We start from the raw sequence: 24,777 nt of genomic DNA on the forward strand, positions 1-24,777 counted from the left end.
TAATCTATGCTGCCGTCGCCAGGCTGTTTGACCACCACTCCTACCACGTCACAGAACAGCCAGACGTCACTGGTGCACGCTTCATCTGCGGTGGCAATGTGTTCAGTGGGGTCGAGTGTTGTTCACTGATGAGTCCAGGTTTAGTCTCCAGTTCAACGATGGTCGGGTTCGTGTCTACAGACGTCCTGGGGAGCGCTTCGCTGATGTTAACGTTAGACAACGTCACCGGTTTGGTGGTGGTAGCGTCATGGTGTGGGGCGGCATCTCTATCCACCACAGGACCCCCCTCTATGTGGTGGATGGCAATCTGAATGGAATCCGCTATCTGAATGAGATTATCCGGCCGTTGGTTCTCCCAGGCCTTCAGCAGATTGGCGGCGGGGCAGTTCTGCAGGATGACAATGCCAGACCCCACCGCGCCAGGGTGGTAACGGACTTTCTCAGACAACAGGTATCGCCAGGATGGATTGGCCAGCATATTCGCCTGACTTGGCCCCAATAGAGCACGCCTGGGACGAATTAGGCAGGAGAGTTCGGGATAACCATGCCCCTCCGGCCAACCTTCATGATCTGGGTCAACTTCTTATGGCAGAGTGGCAGGCCATTCCCCAAGATTTCTTCAGACGTCTGATCAACAGCATGAGGCAACGATGTGTCGAGTGTATTCACGCCAGGGGTGGATTCACACACTATTAAACGAATGTTCTAATGTGTAAAATCCATGTTTGACAACCTTCAACTTTGACAGCATGTCATGTGACTTTCTTGTATACAGTGACGTTTATTTGTGGTTTTTTGTAAATATGGAACAATAAATTAAATCTAATACACTCTGAAACTTATTTGGTTATAAATTTTTGACCCTTAAATTCTTTTGAGTAGATATATAATATTAGGAGTAAAAATGATGCGAGCTTTGGGTAAGTATAATACATTGTTTTTATTCCTAATATATGATATTGACGATACTGAAACACGAGGGTAATAATGTCTTTATCATATAATCTCAGGCTTGATACAACATGTTTTTGTATGATACAACATGTTTTTGTATGATACAACATGTTTTTGTAAACTGTATAAGCAACTTTAATTTCAGTCAGCCATTATGTGATATTCAAATGATGTAAGAATATGTGACGCAGTGTCTTTTTTAATGGAAATTATGTCAAACATGAATGGCGTCATTATGGATATCGTTACATAAAATAAACTAGTACTTAACATTTTTTGTTTTCAGATTGCTGGATGGTTTTCAGTGTAAACTTGCTATTGAAATGTTTTTGTTTGATGATTATGAATGCATACATCAATTATAGAGTGTCACCCTAGTACGTTTGCTTAAATGTCAATAAATATAGTGCCATGACCTCAATTAATTTACATCTAATTTGCAAAGTTATCAAATTCTCAAAGTATGTGATCTGAAAAATATCACATACTTTGATTACACTGGATATGCTAATTAATATATGATAAAAATAATTATCTTAATGACATAGGGAATTCTATCAAATACCTAACTGAGGGAAGAGGGGACAATAAATAGAAATTCAGGGCACAGTAATATTATAGTGTTTTCTCCAGCTAGAAAAAAGGGGTACATTTTCTTAATATCCTCTAATGTTAGACATCCATTGATGCTTACCAGTATGCATTTCATTTATTTGTTTCAGACATTAATGAATGTGCAGACATAGATTTATGTGGACAATATTCTGTATGCAACAACATGCCAGGAAGCTACCAGTGCCACTGTGAATCTGGATTTGAACTCGTTAGTGGCACCTGTACAGGTAAAAACTTACACACAACATTTCTGTTTTTGTATAATATAATTATATAATTCATATTTATGTTCCTTTACCAAATACTATATATTTCATATTTATGTCCATTTGCTGATTACTGTAAGGAATACACATGCTCTGTCCATCCATCTATGAATATGTCCAACCATTTATCCATCTAAAAATCCATCAGTCCATCCATTCATCCATTTATAAATCCATTGGTCCATCATGGTACAAACAAAGGGTATTATTACCCCAAAAATATATCTTATTTATATATTTTTTAAAATTATTTTGGTATTTAATATTCATTATATATTTTAGAATTTAGTATTAATTAATGCATACTTGTATTTACAATAAATAACAGTGAAACTCTTTTTCATTTCAGACGAGAATGAATGCAAATCATCGCCATGTTCTGAGAATTCCATGTGTGTGAATGTACCAGGCAGTTTCTCATGTCTTTGTGACAAGGGCTACTTCTTAACCGAACCTCTCACCTGTACAGGTATTATATAATTACAATTTCATAGTATAATGTGTAATTTATCAGTACAAAAGGTGTAAAATTTGTACAGTATCTAAGAACTACGGTCAGTTCCTCAGGAGTGTGTCTAGAGGGTGATTTTTAGGTGTGGAACCCCCACTGTTCCAACCAAATTTTTTTTTTTTTAAATATATTTTCTAGGGGGGTAAGACCTGAAGCCCACTAGAAACTTCTCTAGACAAAATGTTGACTGTAGACCTCCATGTACAATATCTTGCACACATCGCTGTAACACTGTCTGAATGCATAACTTTTAGTCAAGGATATGACAATGACAAACACATCATAGCTCTAAGAAAGGCGAATTAAATTTAATATCTAAGAATTGTACAAAGTTATTCAGATGTTATAGGTTTGTGTAAATATTTAGTAACACCAATATTCTAGTATTTAACTGCATTGTTAAGTCACAATAAACCACTTTTTGAATAGTATGTATGTTTTGTCTTTATGTATAACATTTTTAGAAAATTGTTATTTCACACACAAAAAAACATTAAAATTCCACATTTTCTCTCTTTGTCAATTTGTGAAATATATGAAAAACTTAGTAATAAAATCTATTATTCTGAAACTACATATCTTGTGCACACATTCACTACTCTGTGTTTGTTTTCTTTTCTTCTTCAGAATGTAAAGTGTTCAATGCATCACTGTCTGTAAACAAAATAGGAAGCATTGTGATGACATATTCGTCACAGTATGATGATATGGAGTCTCCGGCAGCAGCCAATTTGTCATTACTCGTCACAGAGGCTGTAAGTTTTCAAATATGTACTTGAGCGGCATTCTTGTGTTACAATTTGTGTTTACTGATAGAAAGTATTACGGGATCCCACAAACAGTAACATTAAGGAGTGACAGAGGCTAAAACTTCCATCCATAGGAAGGAAGGAAATGTTTTATTTAACACACTCAGCACATTTTATTTACAGTTATATGGAGTCAGACATATTGTTAAGGACCACATAGATATTGAGAGAGGAAACCCACTGTCACCACTTCATGGGCTACTCTTTTTGATTAGCAGCAAGGGATCTTTTATATGCACCATCCCACAGACAGGGTAACACATACCACAGCCTTTGATATACCAGTCATGGTGCACTGGCTGGAGCGAGAAATAGCCCAATGGACCCACCAACGGGGATCATTTCCAGACTGACTGCGCATCAAGCGAACTCTTTACCACCCCCTCTCATCCATAATGTCAGAGAGTTAACAGTGTTGCCGACATTTAGTCTCACTTACATCTTTTTATCTTATACAGCCATTAGTATTTTAGTAATAACTCAAATGCGATCTATAATTCCAAGTGTTCTCTTATATAGTATCAACTTGTAGTAGAGAATAGTGTTCTAATTGCTACAACAATTTCCTCTACATTATAAACATTAAAACACTTTTGACTGTGCAGCTTGCTGTACTGAGTTGTATTAAAAATCATGGTGATCGTGAGATTGTGCCGAGGAGTCGTTAATTGAATATTCCTTTCTTTTTCTTTCAGGTCACCAAGGTGCTTACTGTTTCACTTGGAAATCTCGCATATGGTTCCAGCATGCAACAGTTTCGTCCTGGTAGCGTTGTGGCTGATGTCACACTGTTTATGAACATCAGTTACACTGGCGATGTGGCTGATCTGATGTTGCTGATTCTGGCAGACAATGCTTCATTCACCAGCATGAACATATTTCTAGATAACAACAACACAGTTGTAACAGGTACCAGCAGCTTTTAGGGTGTATACCACCAAATCAAATCCCATAGATGTCAATAGTAACATATGTGGCTAAAATGACTACACACAACATTTAAATCAACATATACACCATGGATATGAGTCCTCACCCTTAAAGTAAATCAGAAAAAAATTGGAGGTAAGCTATTCATTTCTGACATAATGGGTAGTGTCTATGACAGGGCTTGAACTTAAGAATTTGTCTCTCACAGCAATTTTTAAAAGAAAAAAAACACCGATGGCAATTTTGAGCCTGCCAATGGTCATTTTTTTTTAAAGTGACATTTGCAGAAAATAAATATAGCTGAAAGGTCATTTTACTGACATATTTCAAATGTGAAAATTTTAAATATTGGCAGATAATGTACACCAGGTGTATTTATTTTGGCATTGTTGAGAGGAGTTTTACCGATGACACAAAAGCGCCATTGGTAATGCTCTCTACTTACCGCATTTTATATCTCAATGATGGCAATTGCAGTCCGTGCCATCGTTAAGTCCAAGCCCTGCTATGACTACCCTTGTTTTGCAAAAAAACTGTAATGCTGTTTTTAGTAGGACCCTGCAAATGTTTCAAGATTTATTGTGGTTGGTACATTGATACTACTTAAAATTAAATTACTGGAATTTACTGGCCAGTTGAAACCACATTTTATCACAGCAAACACTTTCACATTTATCACCAATGGCAGGACTGGTAGTCTCAACTGTTGCATGAAAACTTTGGTGCACCTCAAACTTTGACTCTCTCAGTTACTATTTGGTGTATGGCAGGCCGAAATACAGCAACAGACCAAGATGTCTCAATTCTACCAATACAACTTACTATTTGGTGTATGGCAGGCCGAAATACAACAACAGACCAAGATGTCTCTATTCTACCAATACAACTTACTATTTGGTGTATGGCAGGCCGAAATACAGCAACAGACCAAGATGTCTCTATTCTACCAATACAACTTACTATTTGGTGTATGGCAGGCCGAAATACAGCAACAGACCAAGATGTCTCAATTCTACCAATACAACTTACTATTTGGTGTATGGCAGGCCGAAATACAACAACAGACCAAGATGTCTCTATTCTACCAATACAACTTACTATTTGGTGTATGGCAGGCCGAAATACAGCAACAGACCAAGATGTCTCAATTTTGCCAATACAACTTACTATTTAAAATGGTACATGAAAACATATTTTAAATAAATATAAAAATACAATCCCAAAGATAATTTAGGTCAGGCATTACCCAAAAGGTCCTATTTGTAACATGTTGGGCACAAATGACACACTTTGGGCTGTTAAACCGCAGAATAATGAAAATATGTAAAAAAAAAAAAACAAAAAAACCAACAACAACCCAACAACACAGTATTCTTTTAAAAATAATGGGATCCTGTAGATATTTACTAAATTCCATAGAACAAATGTCTCTCTTGGATTGGCAGATGTCAGTTTGAATAATATTGTGACTGAAATACTAGTGATATTTGACTCTCTCCAACTTCAGTTCCTTATTAGTTATATTCAATATAATCTGTGGCTCAATCCAGGTATAATTCCTTATAATTCATCTTTTTGTCTTGCCTTTGCTAAGTAAAAGGACGAGATATATGTTTCTGACAATGTTGGTGGCAGCAGTAACAATGGCAACAGTGTCAAACTTTGTGTTAAAGTTTAACGTTAAAGTTTAGCATTTAGATCAATCTCTCATAAACTATAAGTTCTAGGTCAGTGAAACTTGTATAGATGCTGTGAATTCTGGTTTTTGTCTGTGAATGTGTTATCTTCAGGCCTATATGAATGATATTCAAAGTGGGAAAGGACATTTTAATCTTTGTATGGCTTAAAACAATATCTAGTATTTAGGGTCCAGACTCAATCTCTAATGACATCAGATGCATACAATTTGTATGGCATTGTCATGACATTAGAATCTCAGACTCTATTAGAGTCTTGAGTGTCGACTCTAAAAGTTTAATAAGCACCAGGCCTGGAGGCAAGTATAGCAAGGTTTTGGCTGACAGCTGTTTTATAATTTTATTTGTTTTGTATATATAATGTTATATATTTGGTCAAAAAAGAAAATTTTGAGATCCTCAATTGATGGGGACACGGCCCCCACCCATCCCCCATGTTCTTCAGACCTGATATTTGTGAAGGAAGATACATTTATTTTTCCAGACATTGATGAGTGTTCTGATCCATCATGGAATGACTGTTCCCCGGATGCTGACTGCGACAACCTGATTGGAACCTACACATGTTCCTGTAGACTGCAGTTCACAGACTACTCACCACAACCAAACAAACCAGGCAGGATATGTGTTGGTGGGTACTTGGCAGTTTGTGTACTATTACCTTTGTCTGTAAGACTCTCCATCAAGATGGTAAATAAGTTGTATAGTGTCCTCAACAATTCTACAACTGATCCAGCTATTTCCATTGGCCATTACAGTAAGATAGGTTTATAAAATCTACCTACAAATGTGAAGAAGCATGACATTTATTGATAGGTTCTACTACCCATCTCATATATACAAACGTTATTATACACTAGGTCATCACCTAGGAGCAGCCAACTGTATGTCTTTAAATCAATAATACTTATGTCTGTGAGAGATCATAAATAACGCAAGGTGGTATTCTATGAATGGGTGTAACAAAAAAGGTTTTATTGTATTTAATAATTAGTAATAAATATAGTTGTATATGAACTTGTAGTGTTGTACATTACAAGATTTACCTTGTTTTGCAGCTATCAGTGAAAATGCTCAAGACCTCATCCATGGAGTTTCAGTTAGCATTACAGAAAATTGCTTTCCAGCTTCAGAAAGTGTCAACTTTACACTCTGGTTGACCAGAGGCTCACACGTAACCTATGTGGTTGACTACGGCGACGGTTCCACTTCAACAACCAAACACAACATTCCCATTGCATTTCTACAACCAATTACATTTGAACATGCATTTCTCACCCCAGATATCTATAATGTGACAGTGACCATCTTCAATGATGTTAGTAGTGCTGAAGCACAGACTGATGTCTGTATTGAACACACTATACATAATTTATATCTGCAAGTGGACGATGGTTTGGATGAATTCACTAGAATATTCACACTTTCTGTATCTGATGCATCATTTGTTCTGACAGAATTATTCTGTTTGTACAGTTTTGGAGATGGCCAGACTGAAAGAGTAAACATTTCCCATCTTTCTTTTAGTAACCATACTTCTACACAACACAGTTACTATATTGGGGATTACACATTTGAAGTGATTTGTTCCAACAAAGTCAGTTCGCAGAAACTAGAGTCAGACGTTGATGTAGCTGAAGAAATTGATGGCCTGAACATCTCTGTCAGTGTGTCGGTCACACGACCATCACAGTCCTTTGTTTTGTCTGTATACTTACTGAAAGGATCCAATGTTACACTGCTCATAGACATGGGGGATGGACAGAACAACATGCACCGTATTGAAAACCACAGAACAGGACCAACTTCATTTACAAAACTGCAGAGGTACAACTCGACGGGGCATTACAGTGTAGTGGTAATTGCCAGGAACACTAAAAGTGTTGTGAAAGCTGATCCTGTGAATATCACTGTTCTGTATGACGTGAAGGATCTCTCGGTTAGTGTGGAGAGTCCACTTCCTACTCCACCTGGTAACATTAGAGTCCAAGTTACGTACTCTTATATCAGCTTCCCTCCAACCTTCGTGACTTGCAGAGCGCTGGTTATTAACAGTGATGTCAGCCGAGTCACTTATGCAGACAAAATATCTGTCAACAACAATATGAAATTTGTGATGCTATGGCACAATTCCAGTAATGTTGGTTGGCACACTTTGACAATGAATTGCTCCAATCTCATCAGTCATCAAGTAATACAAACAGTCTTTGTTATCCAGGCAGCGATTGTCTCTCCATACATAAATGTAGACAAGCCATACACCGTTGTTGGGGATTCCATCAAATTCCAGTTAGGTTTAACATTTGGTAGTCATGCCAGTTTTTTTGTTCACTTTGGTGACAACACTACCATGGAAGGATCATTCTCAGAACTTCTCATTATGAATAAACATATGAATGTTCCACATGCTTACAACGACATCGGCTTCTACACAGCCACACTGACAGTGTTCAATGATGTATCATCAGCAGCGTCTCAACTGCTGATTGGTGTACTGGAAGAAGTCAAAGGTCTTCAAGTTAAAATCAACTACAGGCTTCTGGATGACTCTGATGTGCTTACCCCGGGACATGGAGAGAACACAGATGTGTTTCCTCTCGAAAGACCAATAATATTCCATGTACGTGTGCTGTCGGGTAATGGACTGACATATCACTGGAGGTTTGGTAATGGCAGTTTAATTAGGACCGATTCGTCTGTAATTGAACACAAGTTTGACAAAGAAGGCATTAGTCATATTTCTGTTAATGGATCAAATGCATTGTTTTTCGATGTGAGGGTGTTCAGTATGAATTTATATCAAACAGTGTTGATGCATAGACTAGAAAATGATGGCCCTGCAGAAGCCTATAGAGAAATGACATTCTCCCTTAGTCTGAACCGTCCTGGTACACTAACATGTTTCACATGGAATATGGGAGATAACTCTCCACTGGTGGTGTACGGACAGAATCACTGCAAAGATAACATTAATGTGTCCAGCGTTTGGCACCCCTGGTCATCAAGTTCTCTTCTGACTCACACACATGTGTACCACACAAATCGGACCTTTTCAGTTTCCATAACTGGAGTTAATATCGTTTCCATGGCAACAGAGACTGGCGTGGCGGTGGTGAGTGACGTTGCATGCCACTACCCTGTGGTCCACATCATAGGAGGTGGGCAGCAGGCAGACGTGCCTGTGAAAAAATTCAGATCGGAGAAGATTATTTTAGAGAGTAGTGTGGACATCGATTGTGAAGTGTCGTCAGAAGCCAATTATGTCTGGTCTGTGTCAAAAGTCTTTAGAGATAGTAACATCTTGGATTACAAGTTCAGACCATATGATGTTGATGCATTTTCATCTGGCTTGTTTAAAATCCTGTTTCACCCCCGGACATTCACTCCTGGTGAGTACAAAATCACTCTGAATGTGTCCATGAAAGGAATTCCCGGTCTGTTTCACACCGACTTCACCTACCTTGGTATTCAGTCCACACCGCTGGTAGCCAGGATCACCGGAGGATCTGCTTGGTCTGTTGGCTATGACAGTCTGCTCATTCTTGATGGACTGACCGAAAGTTACGATCCAGATGCTGGTGATGGATTTTCAAAGAAAAACATGACTTTCACCTGGTACTGCAGGCAGGAAGGAGCATCATTTGATGACATAGCAGATTCTATGATAACCATTCCTTCTATCGACAATGAAACAAACTCTTTGTGGAATTCTACGGGTGTGTGTTTTGGTGGTGGTGGAGGTCGAATAGAGACTAGTGATGCCATATTGAAAATAAACACCAGACTCTTAGGTCTTGGATCAAGGAGTGTATTCAGGATGGAAGTGAGGAAAGGGTCGAGGATAACTTTCTTTGATCAGACGACGGTTGTAGTACCTGGAGATCCTCCTCACTTTCAGGTCAAGTAAGTGCTTCTTGTCTAGCATTTATGAAGTAAAACAGTGAACTATAGGTATTACTTTTCTAGTGTCGGCAGTGATGGTGTTAACTTTTGCATTTAACTTAAAGTTAAATTTTGTGTTTATCTCCATTTCACACAAACTGTAACTCTTACATCAATGAAACCTTGTTATAGTTGCAAGTGAAAAAAATTAAAATTGGGGTGAAAATGCATGTTCAAATGTAATTGGTTGTAGAAAATTAAAATTTTAATAGAATTTGTTTTAATTAACAAATAATTAAGGTTTAGGGTTTTTTTTTCTTAGATTTTTTAAACATGCATTGAGATGAACATCTATGGGTGTAATTGTCAGTGACATCAAATAAATTTAGAATAGGCGAGACATTTAATTCTGCAGAATTGATGTTACACTCTTGAATCATACATATCACTGTATGGACCATATTAAATCACTTTATTCATTGGGAGATGTGGAAAGTGTATAGGGCATCAATAACTAGCAAGGAAGGAGGAAGATTAAAAACCCCACAAAACAACAGAGAGCTGATGTGCTCAGAATATAAGCACAAAAGTTAAATTAAAGTGAAAATAAAATTAGCAACTTTTGTAAATGACATAATGTCTATTTGTTATCCATGTATTATTGTATGTATTTGTCAAGGTGTTTGGTGAACTGCCACATCAAGGTGAATCCATCTGATCAGTTCAGCATGCTTGGTATATGTGCACAATGTCATCCACTGGACAGCATAAACTACACATGGGGTCTGACCATCAAAAATGGAACCAGCGGCCATTTTGAATTGGTGCTTGACCTTGAGAGTATGTTGATGTCTGGATTCAGGTCACCCAGTGTGGTGTTCCTGCCCAACACTCTAACTGGCGGCCAGATTTACCGATTACGGCTGGATGCAAGAGTACATGGATTTGCACCAAGTTTGACAGAATATGAATTTATTACAAACCTTCCTCCTTACGGTGGCTCATGTGAAGTTGAACCAACCAGTGGTAAGTGGATAGGATATAATAAAAAAACAAGTTATTTTAACATTGATCTAACAAACTTCTTTCTCAGAATACTAACATGTTAAACGTTGACTTGATCACCTCTTAATACTTAAGAGATTATTTATGTTTCTTTTTATCATAATTTTAAAATATTTTACATTATAAATATTTTTTCTCTTCTCTTTTTTTTTTGCTATTGAATACACAAAGTATAATTTATTCACATGGATATAAGAAACAAACAAGATTAAATTAATGTGACATTTGCTTTTAACCTGAAGTTTTACAAAGTCTTCACATAGATGAGGGGCGGGATGTAGCCCAGTGGTAAAGTGCTCGCTCGATGCACGGTCAGTCTGGGATTGATCCCCGTTGGTGGGCCCATTGGGTTATTTCTCGTTCCAGCCAGTGCACCATGACTGGTACATCAAAGGCCATGGTATGTGCTACCCTGTCTATGGGATGGTGCATATAAAAGATCCCTTACTGCTAATTGAAAAGAGTAGCCCATGAAGTGGCGACAGCGGGTTTCCTTTCTCAATCTGTGTGGTCCTTAACCATATGTCTGACGCCATATAACGTAAATAAAATGTGTTGAGTGCGTCATTAAATAAAACATTTCTTTCTTTCACATAGATGTGATTTGTATTTGTTATATTTAAATATAAATTTAAGGAATATATAGGAAATAATTGATGACATGTTTTAGGTTATGCCTTGGACACAAGATTTGAAATAAAGTGCCAACAATGGCTGGATCCTGGCCAGGAGGAATCACTGGGTGAGGGGCTTCTGTACCGGTTCTGGTCCACACCCCGTGGAGGCAGTCAGGCACAGCTGTTGTACTACGGGACTGATCCATACACACCCCAGGTACAGTTTCCCCTGGGCCATCCCGAGCATGACTATATGTTTGATGTCAGAGTGCAGATAGCCAACCCAATAGGAGAGTCGGCTGACGCATGGATTCAACTACAGGTTGGTTGTGGTAGTATTCTCTTATCAACACCAAGATTTTTTAAAAGCATTATTCATATGATTTAACAATGTGTTACAGAGCTGGCTCTGGCACTTGCCAAATTCGCCAAATGAGAATTTTAAAAACAATTGGCAAATTTTATTTTAATTTTGCAAAATAATTTCATGCAATTATTGCTGTTTTGTTAGAAAATAACTGAGTTTTTACAATTTTTTAAGTTTAATAAATAATTTGGCGAAATATTCTGCTCACCCAGAGCTAGCCCTGTGTTAAAACTGAAACATTCAGGACAGTAATAAACCAGGCCCTTAGATTTTAAAATGTTCAAACATCGCGCTAAGAGAGTAAAAAAAAAAAGTTTTCACAAATACTTTCAAAGGTTGTATATGTCAATAACTAACAATTAGTGTGGTTAACATTTATATTTATCTGCTATTATGGTATTACAATTACCTTTATAATTATTAATAATTAACCTGTTTCGGATTATTGTTTTATTGGGTCTGCCAAAAAGGTTTGATCTTATGAGCCAAATATTTCAGATCAGTGTTCTACCCACCGCTTGTTTCAGATTAAGCCTCCTCCTGTTCTAAAGAGCATGGATGTGTATCTGAACATGACCTCGGGCACTTCGAGTGAACTCCATCAGATGCTGTTGTCTGGTAGGGACCAAGAAGCCAAACAAATGGCTGTGGCTGTAGCCTCTCTTCTAGGACAAGTAAGGCGTGTAGTCTCAATCTACAAAATAAACTGGTTAAAATCAAGTGACGAAAAATTAAATATATTTGTGTCTTTTCCCCATTTAATTATTTTAGCCCATATAAATCTTACTGCCTTTTAGCTGGACTGGTGTAGTAGTGATACCACTAAACTAATGGAATAAATAATCTCTCCTTCTCTCCCTTATTAGCATTAATGCAAAATGGCTATGTAGGGTTGCAAACTAATCAGTGCATTTTTACATGGATTACAACTACCCAGTAATATTTAGTGTAGAATGATAGAAATACATGGTGAAAAGGATTCAGGGAAGCTAATTTTGCCAGAATGTCTCTATCTTTTTGCCTGATTTGATGATTTGCTCCAGCCCTGTTTCTTACACTTATGCCCTCTCCATCTCTCTCTTTGTCTCTTTGTGTGTCTCTGTCTGTCTGTCTGTCTGTCTGTCTCTCTCTCTCTCTCTCTCTCTCTCTCTCTCTCTCTCTCTCTCTCTCTCTCTCTCTCTCTCTCTCTCTCTCTCTCTCTCTCTCTCTCTCTCTCTCTCTCTCTCTCTATCTGATATGATATTTACTCATTATTTATTTAAATTTTTTATTATACATTTAACACTAGACCGACAATGAAACAAGATCAGTCAATATCACCGAATCCGTGCAGAAGACAGAAGCAGAATTAAAAGAGATTGAAGCAACCATGGAGGATGACCGTTTGAAGCGTGTTGAGGTGGGAATACCATTTATAACTCATCTGTGTTTCTTTAAGATTTTTCTCAACTTACTTGGTGATAACATTTGGAGCAGTATGTTTTGAAGACTGGGAAATATATAAAACATTTTGAGTTCAAATATATAGAATGAAACCATTGACCACCAAAGAGTCAGCTTAGTTGACTTGAGTGTTCACCATGAAACCTTCACAAAAAGAATTAACACAAATAAAGGCTCCTTTTTCTGTCAAGACTTTATCATCTTACACTAAGACTAGGCCTAATTCCATTATTCTTAACATAAAACAAAAAAAAACAAATTCCAGCATTTGTCACATGTCTAATCATTGTTCATTCAGTCAGCTTTGTGTCATGCTGCTTTTTAGGTGTTAAAACATTTTGAAATCAGATGAAAAACAATGCACTGTTTCCAATTTGTTGGTGACATAAAGTTAAAATACTTAATTTGTTTCAGATAAATTGACTTTAGTGATGGCATTTATTGTTTTTGAGTAATATATTTTATTCTGTCCTAGCTTCGGACAACCATTGTGAATATTCTGGCAGAAACAGATTCTTTAACTATCGACTCGGTTCAGCAGACGGCGCTGGCATTTCGAGTCATCACGGAGCAGACGGATGAGTTGTCAGACTTGACACAGGTAAAACATTTAATGACGCTGTTGTGCAGGTTTAGATTTGTCAAACCAGTCTTGGTAGTGGCAGTCGTCCTAGAGATGAAATGAAAGGCTGCTGTTCCTGAGAGTGGCAGTCATCCTAGAGATGAAATGAAAGGCTGCTGTTCTTGGTAGTGGCAGACACCCTAGAGATGAAACGAAAGGCTGCTGTTCCACTGTTCTTGGTAGTGGCAGTCGTCCTCGAGATGAAATGAAAGGCTGCTGTTCCTGGGAGTGGCAGTCATCCTAGAGATGAAATGAAAGGCTGCTGTTCCTGGGAGTGGCAGTCATCCTAGAGATGAAATGAAAGGCTGCTGTTCTTGGTAGTGGCAGTCATCCTGGAGATGAAATGAAAGGATGCTGTTCTTGGTAGTGGCAGTCGTCCTAGAGATGAAGTGAAAGGCTGCTGTTCCTGGTAGTGGCTGTCGTCCTAGAGATGAAATGAAAGGCTGCTGTTCTTGGTAGTGGCAGTCACCCTAGAGATGAAATGAAAGGCTGCTGTTCTTGGTAGTGGCAGTCATCCTGGAGATGAAATGAAAGGATGCTGTTCTTGGTAGTGGCAGTCGTCCTAGAGATGAAATGAAAGGCTGCTTTTCCTGGTAGTGGCAGTCGTCCTAGAGATGAAGTGAAAGGCTGCTTTTCCTGGTAGTGGCTGTCGTCCTAGAGATGAAATGAAAGGCTGCTGTTCTTGGTAGTGGCAGTCACCCTAGAGATGAAATGAAAGGTTGCTGTTCCTGGGGGTGGCAGTCATCCTAGAGATGAAACGAAAGGCTGCTGTTCCTGGGAGTGGCAGTCATCCTAGAGATGAAATGAAAGGCTGCTGTTCTTGGTAGTGGCAGTCATCCTTGAGATGAAATGAAAGGCTGCTGTTCTTGGTAGTGGCAGTCATCCTGGAGATGAAATGAAAGGCTGCTGTTCCACTGTTCTTGGTAGTGGAAATTGTCCTAGAGATGAAATGAAAGGCTGCTGTTTTGGGGAGTGGCAGTCGTCCTAGAGATGAAATGAAAGGCTGCTGTTCTTGGTAGTGGCAGTCATCCTGGAGATGAAATGAAAGGCTGCTGTTCCACTGTTCTTGGTAGTGGCAATTGTCCTAGAGATGAAATGAAAGGCTGCTGTTTTTGGAAGTGGCAGTCGTCCTAGAGATGAAATGAAAGGCTGCTGTTCTTGGTAGTGGCAGTCATCCTAGAGATGAAACGAAAGGCTGTTGTTCTTGGTAGTGGCAGTCATCCTGGAGATGAAATGAAAGGCTGCTGTTCCACTGTTCTTGGTAGTGGCAATTGTCCTAGAGATGAAATGAAAGGCTGCTGTTTTTGGGAGTGGCAGTCCTCCTAGAGATGAAACAAAAGGCTGCTGTTCTTGATAGTGGCAGTCATCCTGGAGATGAAATGAAAGGCTGCTGTTCCACTGTTCTTGGTAGTGGCAATTGTCCTAGAGATGAAATGAAAGGCTGCTGTTCTTGGTAGTGGCAATTGTCCTAGAGATGAAATGAAAGGCTGCTGTTCTTGGTAGTGGCAGTCATCCTGGAGATGAAATGAAAGGCTGCTGTTCCACTGTTCTTGGTAGTGGCAATTGTCCTAGAGATGAAATGAAAGGCTGCTGTTTTGGGGAGTAGCAGTCATCCTAGAGATGAAACAAAAGGCTGCTGTTCTTGGTAGTGGCAGTCATCCTGGAGATGAAATGAAAGGCTGCTGTTCCACTGTTCTTGGTAGTGGCAATTGTCCTAGAGATGAAATGAAAGGCTGCTGTTTTGGGGAGTAGCAGTCGTCCTAGAGATGAAACAAAAGGCTGCTGTTCTTGATAGTGGCAGTCATCCTGGAGATGAAATGAAAGGCTGCTGTTCCACTGTTCTTGGTAGTGGCAATTGTCCTAGAGATGAAATGAAAGGCTGCTGTTTGTGGGAGTGGCAGTCGTCCTAAGGATCAAGCACATGCCAATTTTTCATAGAAGCATTCTGTTTTGTACAGAGATGCAATTTTTATTGCATTAATTGTTTTGTTGTTCTAATTAACTCCTTTTTTTATGCTATAATCCAACGTCTAACCTATGGCACATTCTACCATATCAACAGACAGTTATGATTGGATAATATCTTCCAGAATACTCAGAGTATCCTCTTACAGTTAAGTTATAGGTTTTTCCTTCATTTTCCTTTACTTGTTCAGTCCAGAAATGTTTCAGTTTGCTCTCTATACAATTTAAACCATCCATGGTTTCTTAAATTTTCTTATTTTTTTCCAAACATTTAATTTGAAAATATAAAGCTCAATAATATATTTCATATATTACAAATGCACATTGTATGACTTTTTCTATTATTATTTAGAATGTTACCATTTCAAAAATGACTGATATGGCAGAGTCATTCAAGTCAATTAAAAAGGATTCCAAAAGAATATCAGTTGAACAGGAAAAGGAAGCTGCAAAAGGTCAGTAGCATTTTTCATCAAATTCTCGTTATGTAGGTAGTACTAAACCAAATAACTTCCACCTGGGTCAAAGTTCGAAGTGCACCGAACTTTTGATAGAGAAGTGAACACCACAAGTCCTGTGATTGGTTATAAATGCGAGTGTGTTGGTTGTAAAAAATAATAGTTTCATTTGGGTAAAAAAAATATGCAATTTTATTTTATCTAGTACCAATGTGTCAAGTAGCCTTGTGCTTGAAACACGTATGGGGTACCTGTAAAAAAAAGTACTCGAATTTTGTGAGGAACTAGGGTAGTCATAGACGCTACTCGTTATCTCAGAAATGAGCAGCTTGACCCCCAATTTTTTCTGATTCACTTTAAGTGTGAGGGGTGGTAGTATTTATAGCGTTGTAGCATTTATGTCGATTGATAAGCTGCAGGTAGGAGTTTTAACCACATATGTTACTATTGTCATCTAGGGGATTTGATTTGGTAGTATACACCCTGTAGTGCCATTCAGTAGTTTAATTAGTACCTTCAAAGCCACTGTTTCTGTGTATCAGTCAGTCAAATTCTCCTTATGTAGTGCCATTCAGTAGTTTAATTAGTATCTTCAAAGCCACTGTTTCTGTGTATCAGTCAGTCAAATTCTCCTTATGTAGTGCCATTCAGTAGTTTAATTAGTACCTTCAAAGCCACTGTTTCTGTGTATCAGTCAGTCAAATTCTCCTTATGTAGTGCCATTCAGTAGTTTAATTAGTACCTTCAAAGCCACTGTTTCTGTGTATCAGTCAGTCAAATTCTCCTTATGTAGTGCCATTCAGTAGTTTAATTAGTACCTTCAAAGCCACTGTTTCTGTGTATCAGTCAGTCAAATTCTCCTTATGTAGTGCCATTCAGTAGTTTAATTAGTACCTTCAAAGCCACTGTTTCTGTGTATCAGTCAGTCAAATTCTCCTTATGTAGTGCCATTCAGTAGTTTAATTAGTATCTTCAAAGCCACTGTTTCTGTGTATCAGTCAGTCAAATTCTCCTTATGTAGTGCCATTCAGTAGTTTAATTAGTATCTTCAAAGCCACTGTTTCTGTGTATCAGTCAGTCAAATTCTCCTTATGTAGTGCCATTCAGTAGTTTAATTAGTATCTTCAAAGCCACTGTTTCTGTGTATCAGTCAGTCAAATTTCGGACTTAAACAGTCTTAACAAAATCACTTTATGTGTAGTTAATTTAAAAAACAATTTTGTGATGTTCATATTTTGTTATACCTAATGAATTTCAGATATAATTGCCAGTGTTAGCAACATCGTTGTGTCTGTTGTGAACAACGTGAAGAAGCAGGGACAAAATACTGGTTCAAGTGGTTCTGACATCCTAGATGAAGATCAAGAGACCACTGACTACCGACAGGTAACAAAATAAAATTAAAGTTTGTTTTGTTTAATGACACTACTAGAGCACACTGCTAGATCACACTGATTAATTAATTTTGAATTTCAGACATTTGGTCATTGTCACACTTAGTTAAAAGAAACCTGCTACATTTTTCCCATTAGAATCAAAGAATCATTTATATGTACTTTCCCACAAACAGGACAAAACATACCAAAGTTTTTGATATACCAGTCATGTGGTACTGGTATCGATAGGGAAAAACCCAATCAGAGAATAGGTCCACATGTGATTAGATAATTTTTATACTGAGTATGTATACTGATGGAAAGAAATAAGAGGTCATACTAACACTGATAGCAAACAGTGACTGGATTCAAAACCTTCATCCATAGAAAGAAATGTTTTATTTAATGATGCACTCAACACATTTTATTTACAGTTATATGGCGTCAGACATATGGTTAAGGACCACACAGATATTGAGAGAGGAAACCTGCTGTTGCCACTTCATGGGCTACTCTTTTCATTTAGCAGCAAGGGATCTTTTATATGCATCATCCCACAGACAGGGTAGTACATTCCATGGCCTTTGATTTACCAGTCGTGGTGCACTGGCTGGATCGAGAAATAGCCCAATGGGTCCACCGACGGGGATCGATCCCAGACCGACCCTTCATCCATGGTGTCAGATAGTTAACTGTGTTGCTTACATTCAATGTCATATTGCCCGACATTCAATTCCAAATTACATCTTTGTACTTTATACAGATTATACAGACATCATGCAGCCAACAGTGACTGAAATTTGAGGTTCCCTTTTTTCTTTCTCTCAGAAAATATCGGCATATGTTTGTATGCTTTTCAGGAACGTGTTCTAATCACAGAAGCACTTTCTGTGACAGACGACATTGTGAAGACGATGCTGAAACACCAGGCTCCAGGACACAATGCGCTGGTGTTTGATAACAATCTGTTGACAGTGCAGGCAGAGAAGAAGGAGGCTTCCAACCTGAGCAACTCGGTGGTGTCTGGGTCAGTGGGGTCGTTCACCATCCCTCCACTGCAGACCTTCATTACAGACAACTACTCGTCACAGTTCATAGATCTCAAAGTACATAGCAGACATGTTCTGTAGTTTTAATTAACCAAAATAGTGTTAGTCAGCAGATGATATTCATTTTGGTCAAAACAGACAAACAAATTATTAAAAAGATTATAACTGTATAGCGATATTTTGAAAACACCAGGATGGCATACATCCACAAATAGTGTTCATTAGTAGATATGTCCATTTTGGTCAAAAGGGACAAAACAATTATTAAAATGATTATAACTGTACAGCTATATTTTTAAAATACCATGATAGCAACTGTCCCTGAATGATTGCTACCATAATAATTATACCAGGCTTTCATAAACAAAATCAAATGAAACCTGGTGATACCCACTGTAACCACGACCATATCTTGATAGTTTTATCCATACTTATTTCATTTCAGCTCATGACATTCAAAACAAACCCGTACCTCCTGGACGAGAGTGTTAAAAGGGTTAATTCACCAGTTGTTTCTCTAAACCTGTACAACTCGGATGGATCCGACATTCTGTTGCAGAACCTTTCTGAGCCTTTCACCATCAGCATTGACACGCCCGATCTCTCATCCACCGACGTCAAGATCGTCCAGCAGTCACTGAACTGGAAGCTGAACATGATCTACCACTCATGGAATCGAACCACCACTGCTGCTTCTGGCACTACTGCTGTTGCTGTTGCTGCTGCTGAAGCTCTATCCATCACCGTTGATATTGTCTCATCTGACATAGAGGCTGTTGATGTGTTTGTCAGAAAAGGGGATTATCCATCAGAAACTGTTTTTGATTATCACCAGAGTGTTGAACTAACAAACATTACAGAAGATGATAAGACTCTTGTTTTGTTTCTTAATGACTCACTCATGCAGACCCTGGGCTTGGGAACATTTTACATTGGGTTTAAAGAACAAGGTAGGTAATATAACCACACGTGCCTAAAGCCATTTAACTTAAATGGAGATGGCATTCGACCGACCAAGAGGGTAAATATTGTGGGAGCAGGATTAATTATTATTTTATAATTGCATTTTATCCATCCTTCTATTTCAATATGGCTGATGATGACAAGATCACTGCCAATTATTCATATTCATTATTTTACATTGCAAGTTAACAAATACACATTTACCAAATCTGAACAAAACCATAATACATGATCAGGGCCGTATCTCTGCACAATGCAATCAAATGGGCATTTGGTGTGATTTAATAGTGGTTGATTCCATGAATCTCTATCTAGTGCCTCGTCTATAAGAGGACAACCACTCCCGAGGAGATCCTTTACTGGAGATTTCATCCCTCTTTCACCAAAAAGTGGTATAAATTTTTATATAATAATTACAAACCTGCTACATTATAACATTTAAATTGATTCTATACAAAACAAAAAAAGTGCAATATTAAACATTTTAAATCACATAGACTAAGCAGAGCCATATCAAGCACAAAGTAACTGAATAATATGAGCCTACAGTGTTCTCCGACTAGATAAAAAAAGGGTGCTTTTTTCCAGTTGAAAGGCACAGCTCAAATACTCGTTTTGTTTCTTTTAATGCTTTTCTTTCACATTTGTATAAACATCTTCTTGCTATGCTCTCCCAGTAAACCAGTCTGACATTCCTCCGGACTACAGTGACTACTACGAGAGCGAGCAGACATTGTCTGGTACAACACTCCGCTACAACATCTCTTTTACGGCCTTCAGCTGCCTCTTCTGGGACGAGACACAAGGAAAGTGGCTGTCTGATGGCTGTAATGTGAGTGATACTTACAGGTTTAAATAAAAACTCCATTAATCAAAGCTAGGTCGATGTCATGGACAGTATTTGAATGTTTAAAAATGTGTTGCATTAGACTTTATATTAGTTTGTGTTGTATAGTAGATTAAAAGAAAATATTTTGGTCAATAAACCAGTTTCAATTTTACAGAAATGTAATATGAAAATAATGAGTGTCATTGGTACTGCCAACCACACCCTGTTTAGCAGACTATTTCTTCTTTTTGAATTTAATTTTATGCTTGAACCACTTCAGATTCATTAATACTGTCCAAGGAGCATGTCTCATCTCTCTCGTCTTTCTAACCAGGCCCTGTGCTTATAAACCTTAAAGTCTAGACTTTAATAAAGTCCAGACTTTAGCATTACGTTAAAGTCTGGACTTTTAAAGTCTAGACTTTAAGTTTTATAAGCATGTGCCCAGGACAGGAGTTAATTGTTAATTGGTAGGCCCAACCACACTAATTAGGGGAAGCTATTATGCTCATCCCCTTGAGATTAGTTCAAGGAGAGTAATTTTAGCTATTCCTAGCAATTAATCACTTCCCTCAATTTATTTCATGGCAAGGACTGGCCTCAGTGGTGTCGTGGTTAAGCCATCAGACTACAGGCTGGTAGGTACAGGGTTCACAGCCTGGTATCGGCTCCAACCAAGAGCGAGTTCTCAAGGGCTCAATGGGGAGGTGTAAGGCCACTACACCCTCTTCTTTCTCACTAACCACTAACCAACTAACTAACCCACTGTCCTGGACACACAGCCCAGATAGCTGAGGTGTGTGCTCAGAACAGTATGCTTGAACCTTAATTGAATATAAGCACGAAAATAAGTTGAAATGAAAATGAATCATGGTAAGGTCTCTGTCCGAAGAGATTAATTTTACATGTAATAATTATACTAGGTGAGTCCTCAGTCTACACCTTCAGGCATCAAGTGTCTGTGCAACCATCTCACCTCGTTTGGTGCCGGTGTGTTTTCACCACCCAATCAGATCGACTTTAACACAGTGTTTGACAACACTGCTGGTAAACTACTGGATAACAGTGCAGTCCTGGTCACACTGTGTGTCATCGTATTTCTCTATCTCGTCGGGCTCGTCTGGACCAGGCGGATGGACAAGAAAGATGTGGAGAAGGTTAGTCTTCAGTTTCTCATTCCTTTGTTTTGAGTGTAGTTTTTCACAATAGATCATAGTTGACAATTTTATTATAAAGTTAACTTCAATAACAAAATGTATTAAACCATGTATTAATGATTATTATGTTTTTATTTCAGTGGGGTGTAGTCCCACTAGCCGATAACGTAACAACTGACAAATACTTCTATATCATCTCGGTCTTCACGGGCATGCGCAGTAAAGCTGGTACCCATTCCAAAGTCAGCTTTATTCTTTCTGGTGAAGCTGATGACACCGGAGTAAGATGTCTAGCTGACGAAAATGGGAAAAAGGTAATAAGAGTGATATGTATTTACATGACTAGTAGCTACCTTTCATTTTTGTTGATGCCTAGATTGGAATAATAACTGCTAAATGAAATAACCATGTAATATTCAGTATTATTTCAACAAAAACATGGTAAAATTTCTATAATTTACAAAAATTAATATTTTAGTTTCTTACAGTACTTGAATGTATAACAGTTAAATGAATACCAAAAATATGGGTGTTGTTTTTTTTTTGTATAAAACTTCCATTTGTAAAACAATAGCCCTGACAAAAAATTTATTTTGTGTGTATGTGTGTGTGTGGAGAGAGAGAGACAGACAGACAGACAGACAGACAGACAAAGAGATATAGAGAGAGAGACAGACAGACAGGCAGAGAGACAGAGACAGACACAAAGAGAGGGAGAGACAGACAGAGGGAGAGAGAGAGATGGACAAAGAGAAAGAGTTATGTACACATGTCTTTGCATGAATAAACTCCAAAGATATGGCATTATGTTTGTAGCCTACTGGAAAGTATTCCCCCAAAAGAAACACAACAAGGCTCGGAAGGGTTCGAGGGTTTATTCTCTCGATCACACCATACGCGTGGTTCTGTAAAAATAATTACAAACGATAAATACACTGATAATAACAATAATTAACAACCTCGACTTAATCATAAAAATAAATTACAAATGTCATTACATAGCAATATATATACTCATTTAAACCATTATCACACAATTATGCCAAGTTACTGGCATAATACTTTCCTTCAAAAATATACATATACGTTTCGGCGACGTTAGTGCCAAAAACAATCATCAAAAATAAGTACATGCATTTAAGATAATTAAATGCGGTTATACAAACAAAAAAAATACCACAAAGCAGTAAAGACTTGGCAACATTATTGCCAACGTTACTGATTACAAAATAAACAACTTCCCCATTTCAAATGCTGTCAATATAAAACAATAACGTTCGGGTTTGTATGACAAACATTAAAATAAAGACCATTACAGAATACAAACTGGAACAATCGATTTAAAAAACAATATAATATATATATACATAAAATACTCGGTTACAGCACAGGTGAAACAAGTCACGTGCGTTGGTCAAGACGCACGTGAAACACCTTCGCTGCAAGAATTGCATGTAATAAAGAAATAGACAATACTACTACTACTACACACCTTCGCTGTGGGCGATGAACCGTATAGGATGATAACACTATTACATGTACGTGGGCTTCATCCTGTGAATAAATGGGTAAAATATAAGCTACCACTCAAATGGATAATAAAACTACAGCAATTAGACATCTCATCCAACACTAATCACTAATTCTGTTTATACAATTAACTTGCGCCTCTATGTATATTTATATGTTTAATAGTATATATCCAACACCTTTACTTTATTACTGTTTATAAAGTTAACTCGTCCATATATATATTTATTCGTTTATTGTGTTTTAGTGAATTCAATATTTAAAACGTATTTACCTAGCATTAATTATGGACGTTTAAACACTTTTCCACATTATGTATTACATTTACATATATCTAAAAATAATGAGATAAACATAACAATTAATACATGCATATTAGTCAAACCTGTAAGTGCCAAAAGGAAGTCTGAAGATAACGAAAGGCTCAGGAAAAGGAAAAGGCAACTGCAAGTCGTAAGTATGTAACGTGTTGTGTCACTGTCCACACTCAGCGCTGCACGGACCTGACTCACGACCACGTGACACCAAATACACATAACCATTGGACAGAATCAACCAATGGCTCGTCCCTAGCCAGTATGGCGAGAAACAACCATAAAAGGCTTTGTCTAATGCACCAATACGATATTCTCAATGCAGATTGAGAATATCCTATAATAAAAAAAAATTGAATCCTAAAATAAATATTAATAGTAATAGATCAAATATGTTATTTATATACAAACGGCCAAATATTTAGTCCCCGTTACATACTCCCCCTAGTTGTGAAATGACGTCCTCGTCATTTAATGTCATATGACCCCAGTGAACTTGTAACAATCTGCAGTACTGCATTTACTGCTTCTATCGGCATCCGATCAAATAAGTTCATTGAAGCCATATCCGTGAGAATTTTTACTCTGTCCTTCCAGTCACATCCCAAAGACTTGATCATGGCAAAATCCCCATGTGTCATCCACTTTGGAGGCCGTCTCTCCCTAATGGATCGTCTTGGAACTGGAACTGGAACTGGACTCCTAATGTCTTCAGATTCAGACACCAAATCTGCAACCGGCTCAACCTCTGCCGTCTCATCCGCAACTGTCTCATGGTCTGAACTAGCTACTTCACCTACAAGGGATGTCTCATGATCATCCGTTGACGAAGTGCTGTCTATACCCATAACACCAACAGAGTCCCTGTCAGCAGCAGGTGCGGTGCTGGCATCTGTTGGTTCTGTGACTGTTGCCTCTGTAACCAGCACAACAGAATCGACCAATGGCTCGTCCCTAGCCAGTATGGCGAGAAACAACCATAAAAGGCTTTGTCTAATGCACCAATACGATATTCTCAATGCAGATTGAGAATATCCTATAATAAAATAAATTGAATCCTAAAATAAATATTAATAGTAATAGATCAAATATGTTATTTATATACAAACGGCCAAATATTTAGTCCCCGTTACATGTTTTTATTAGGTTCTGAGTCGTGGGAGTGTTCAGCAGTTTGTTCTCAGTGTTCATGCATGCCTGGGTCCTCTTATTTTTCTGAGAATCTGGCACGATAACTCGGGAAAGGGGAATCACCAAGGCTGGTACCTCAGCAAAGTGGTCGTGTCAGACGTACAGACTGGAGCTAGGTCAGTAAATGCTATGTTGTGTTTCATTTTAAAAGTATATAAATTTTGAAA

At 38.0% G+C, this 24,777-nt stretch overlaps 1 protein-coding gene and 1 long non-coding RNA gene across 2 annotated transcripts in view; one reads left to right on the forward strand and one right to left on the reverse strand.

Annotated features, from left to right (window-relative positions):
- The window catches only part of LOC121378529, a 55,293-nt gene that overhangs the window by 18,016 nt on the left and 12,500 nt on the right, over positions 1-24,777 (forward strand). Inside the window, exons 14-32 of the mRNA XM_041506742.1 lie at positions 1,677-1,796; positions 2,185-2,304; positions 2,974-3,101; positions 3,851-4,064; positions 6,267-6,413; positions 6,841-9,685; positions 10,344-10,690; positions 11,400-11,668; positions 12,241-12,387; positions 13,002-13,112; positions 13,632-13,757; positions 16,096-16,198; positions 17,460-17,587; positions 18,438-18,683; positions 19,072-19,576; positions 20,267-20,421; positions 21,342-21,575; positions 21,716-21,889; positions 24,566-24,726. Coding sequence (XP_041362676.1) covers positions 1,677-1,796; positions 2,185-2,304; positions 2,974-3,101; positions 3,851-4,064; positions 6,267-6,413; positions 6,841-9,685; positions 10,344-10,690; positions 11,400-11,668; positions 12,241-12,387; positions 13,002-13,112; positions 13,632-13,757; positions 16,096-16,198; positions 17,460-17,587; positions 18,438-18,683; positions 19,072-19,576; positions 20,267-20,421; positions 21,342-21,575; positions 21,716-21,889; positions 24,566-24,726 — 6,280 coding nt within the window. The remainder of the gene's footprint in view (positions 1-1,676; positions 1,797-2,184; positions 2,305-2,973; positions 3,102-3,850; positions 4,065-6,266; positions 6,414-6,840; positions 9,686-10,343; positions 10,691-11,399; positions 11,669-12,240; positions 12,388-13,001; positions 13,113-13,631; positions 13,758-16,095; positions 16,199-17,459; positions 17,588-18,437; positions 18,684-19,071; positions 19,577-20,266; positions 20,422-21,341; positions 21,576-21,715; positions 21,890-24,565; positions 24,727-24,777) is intronic.
- LOC121378531 lies at positions 22,437-23,761 on the reverse strand. The gene is made up of 3 exons (XR_005958744.1): positions 23,491-23,761; positions 23,068-23,129; positions 22,437-22,480 (listed from the first exon to the last, which is right to left on the reverse strand). It is a non-coding gene; the product is annotated as an uncharacterized LOC121378531 (long non-coding RNA).

Source organism: Gigantopelta aegis, chromosome 8, assembly GCF_016097555.1.
Source record: "Gigantopelta aegis isolate Gae_Host chromosome 8, Gae_host_genome, whole genome shotgun sequence".
NCBI lineage: Eukaryota > Metazoa > Mollusca > Gastropoda > Neomphalida > Peltospiridae > Gigantopelta > Gigantopelta aegis.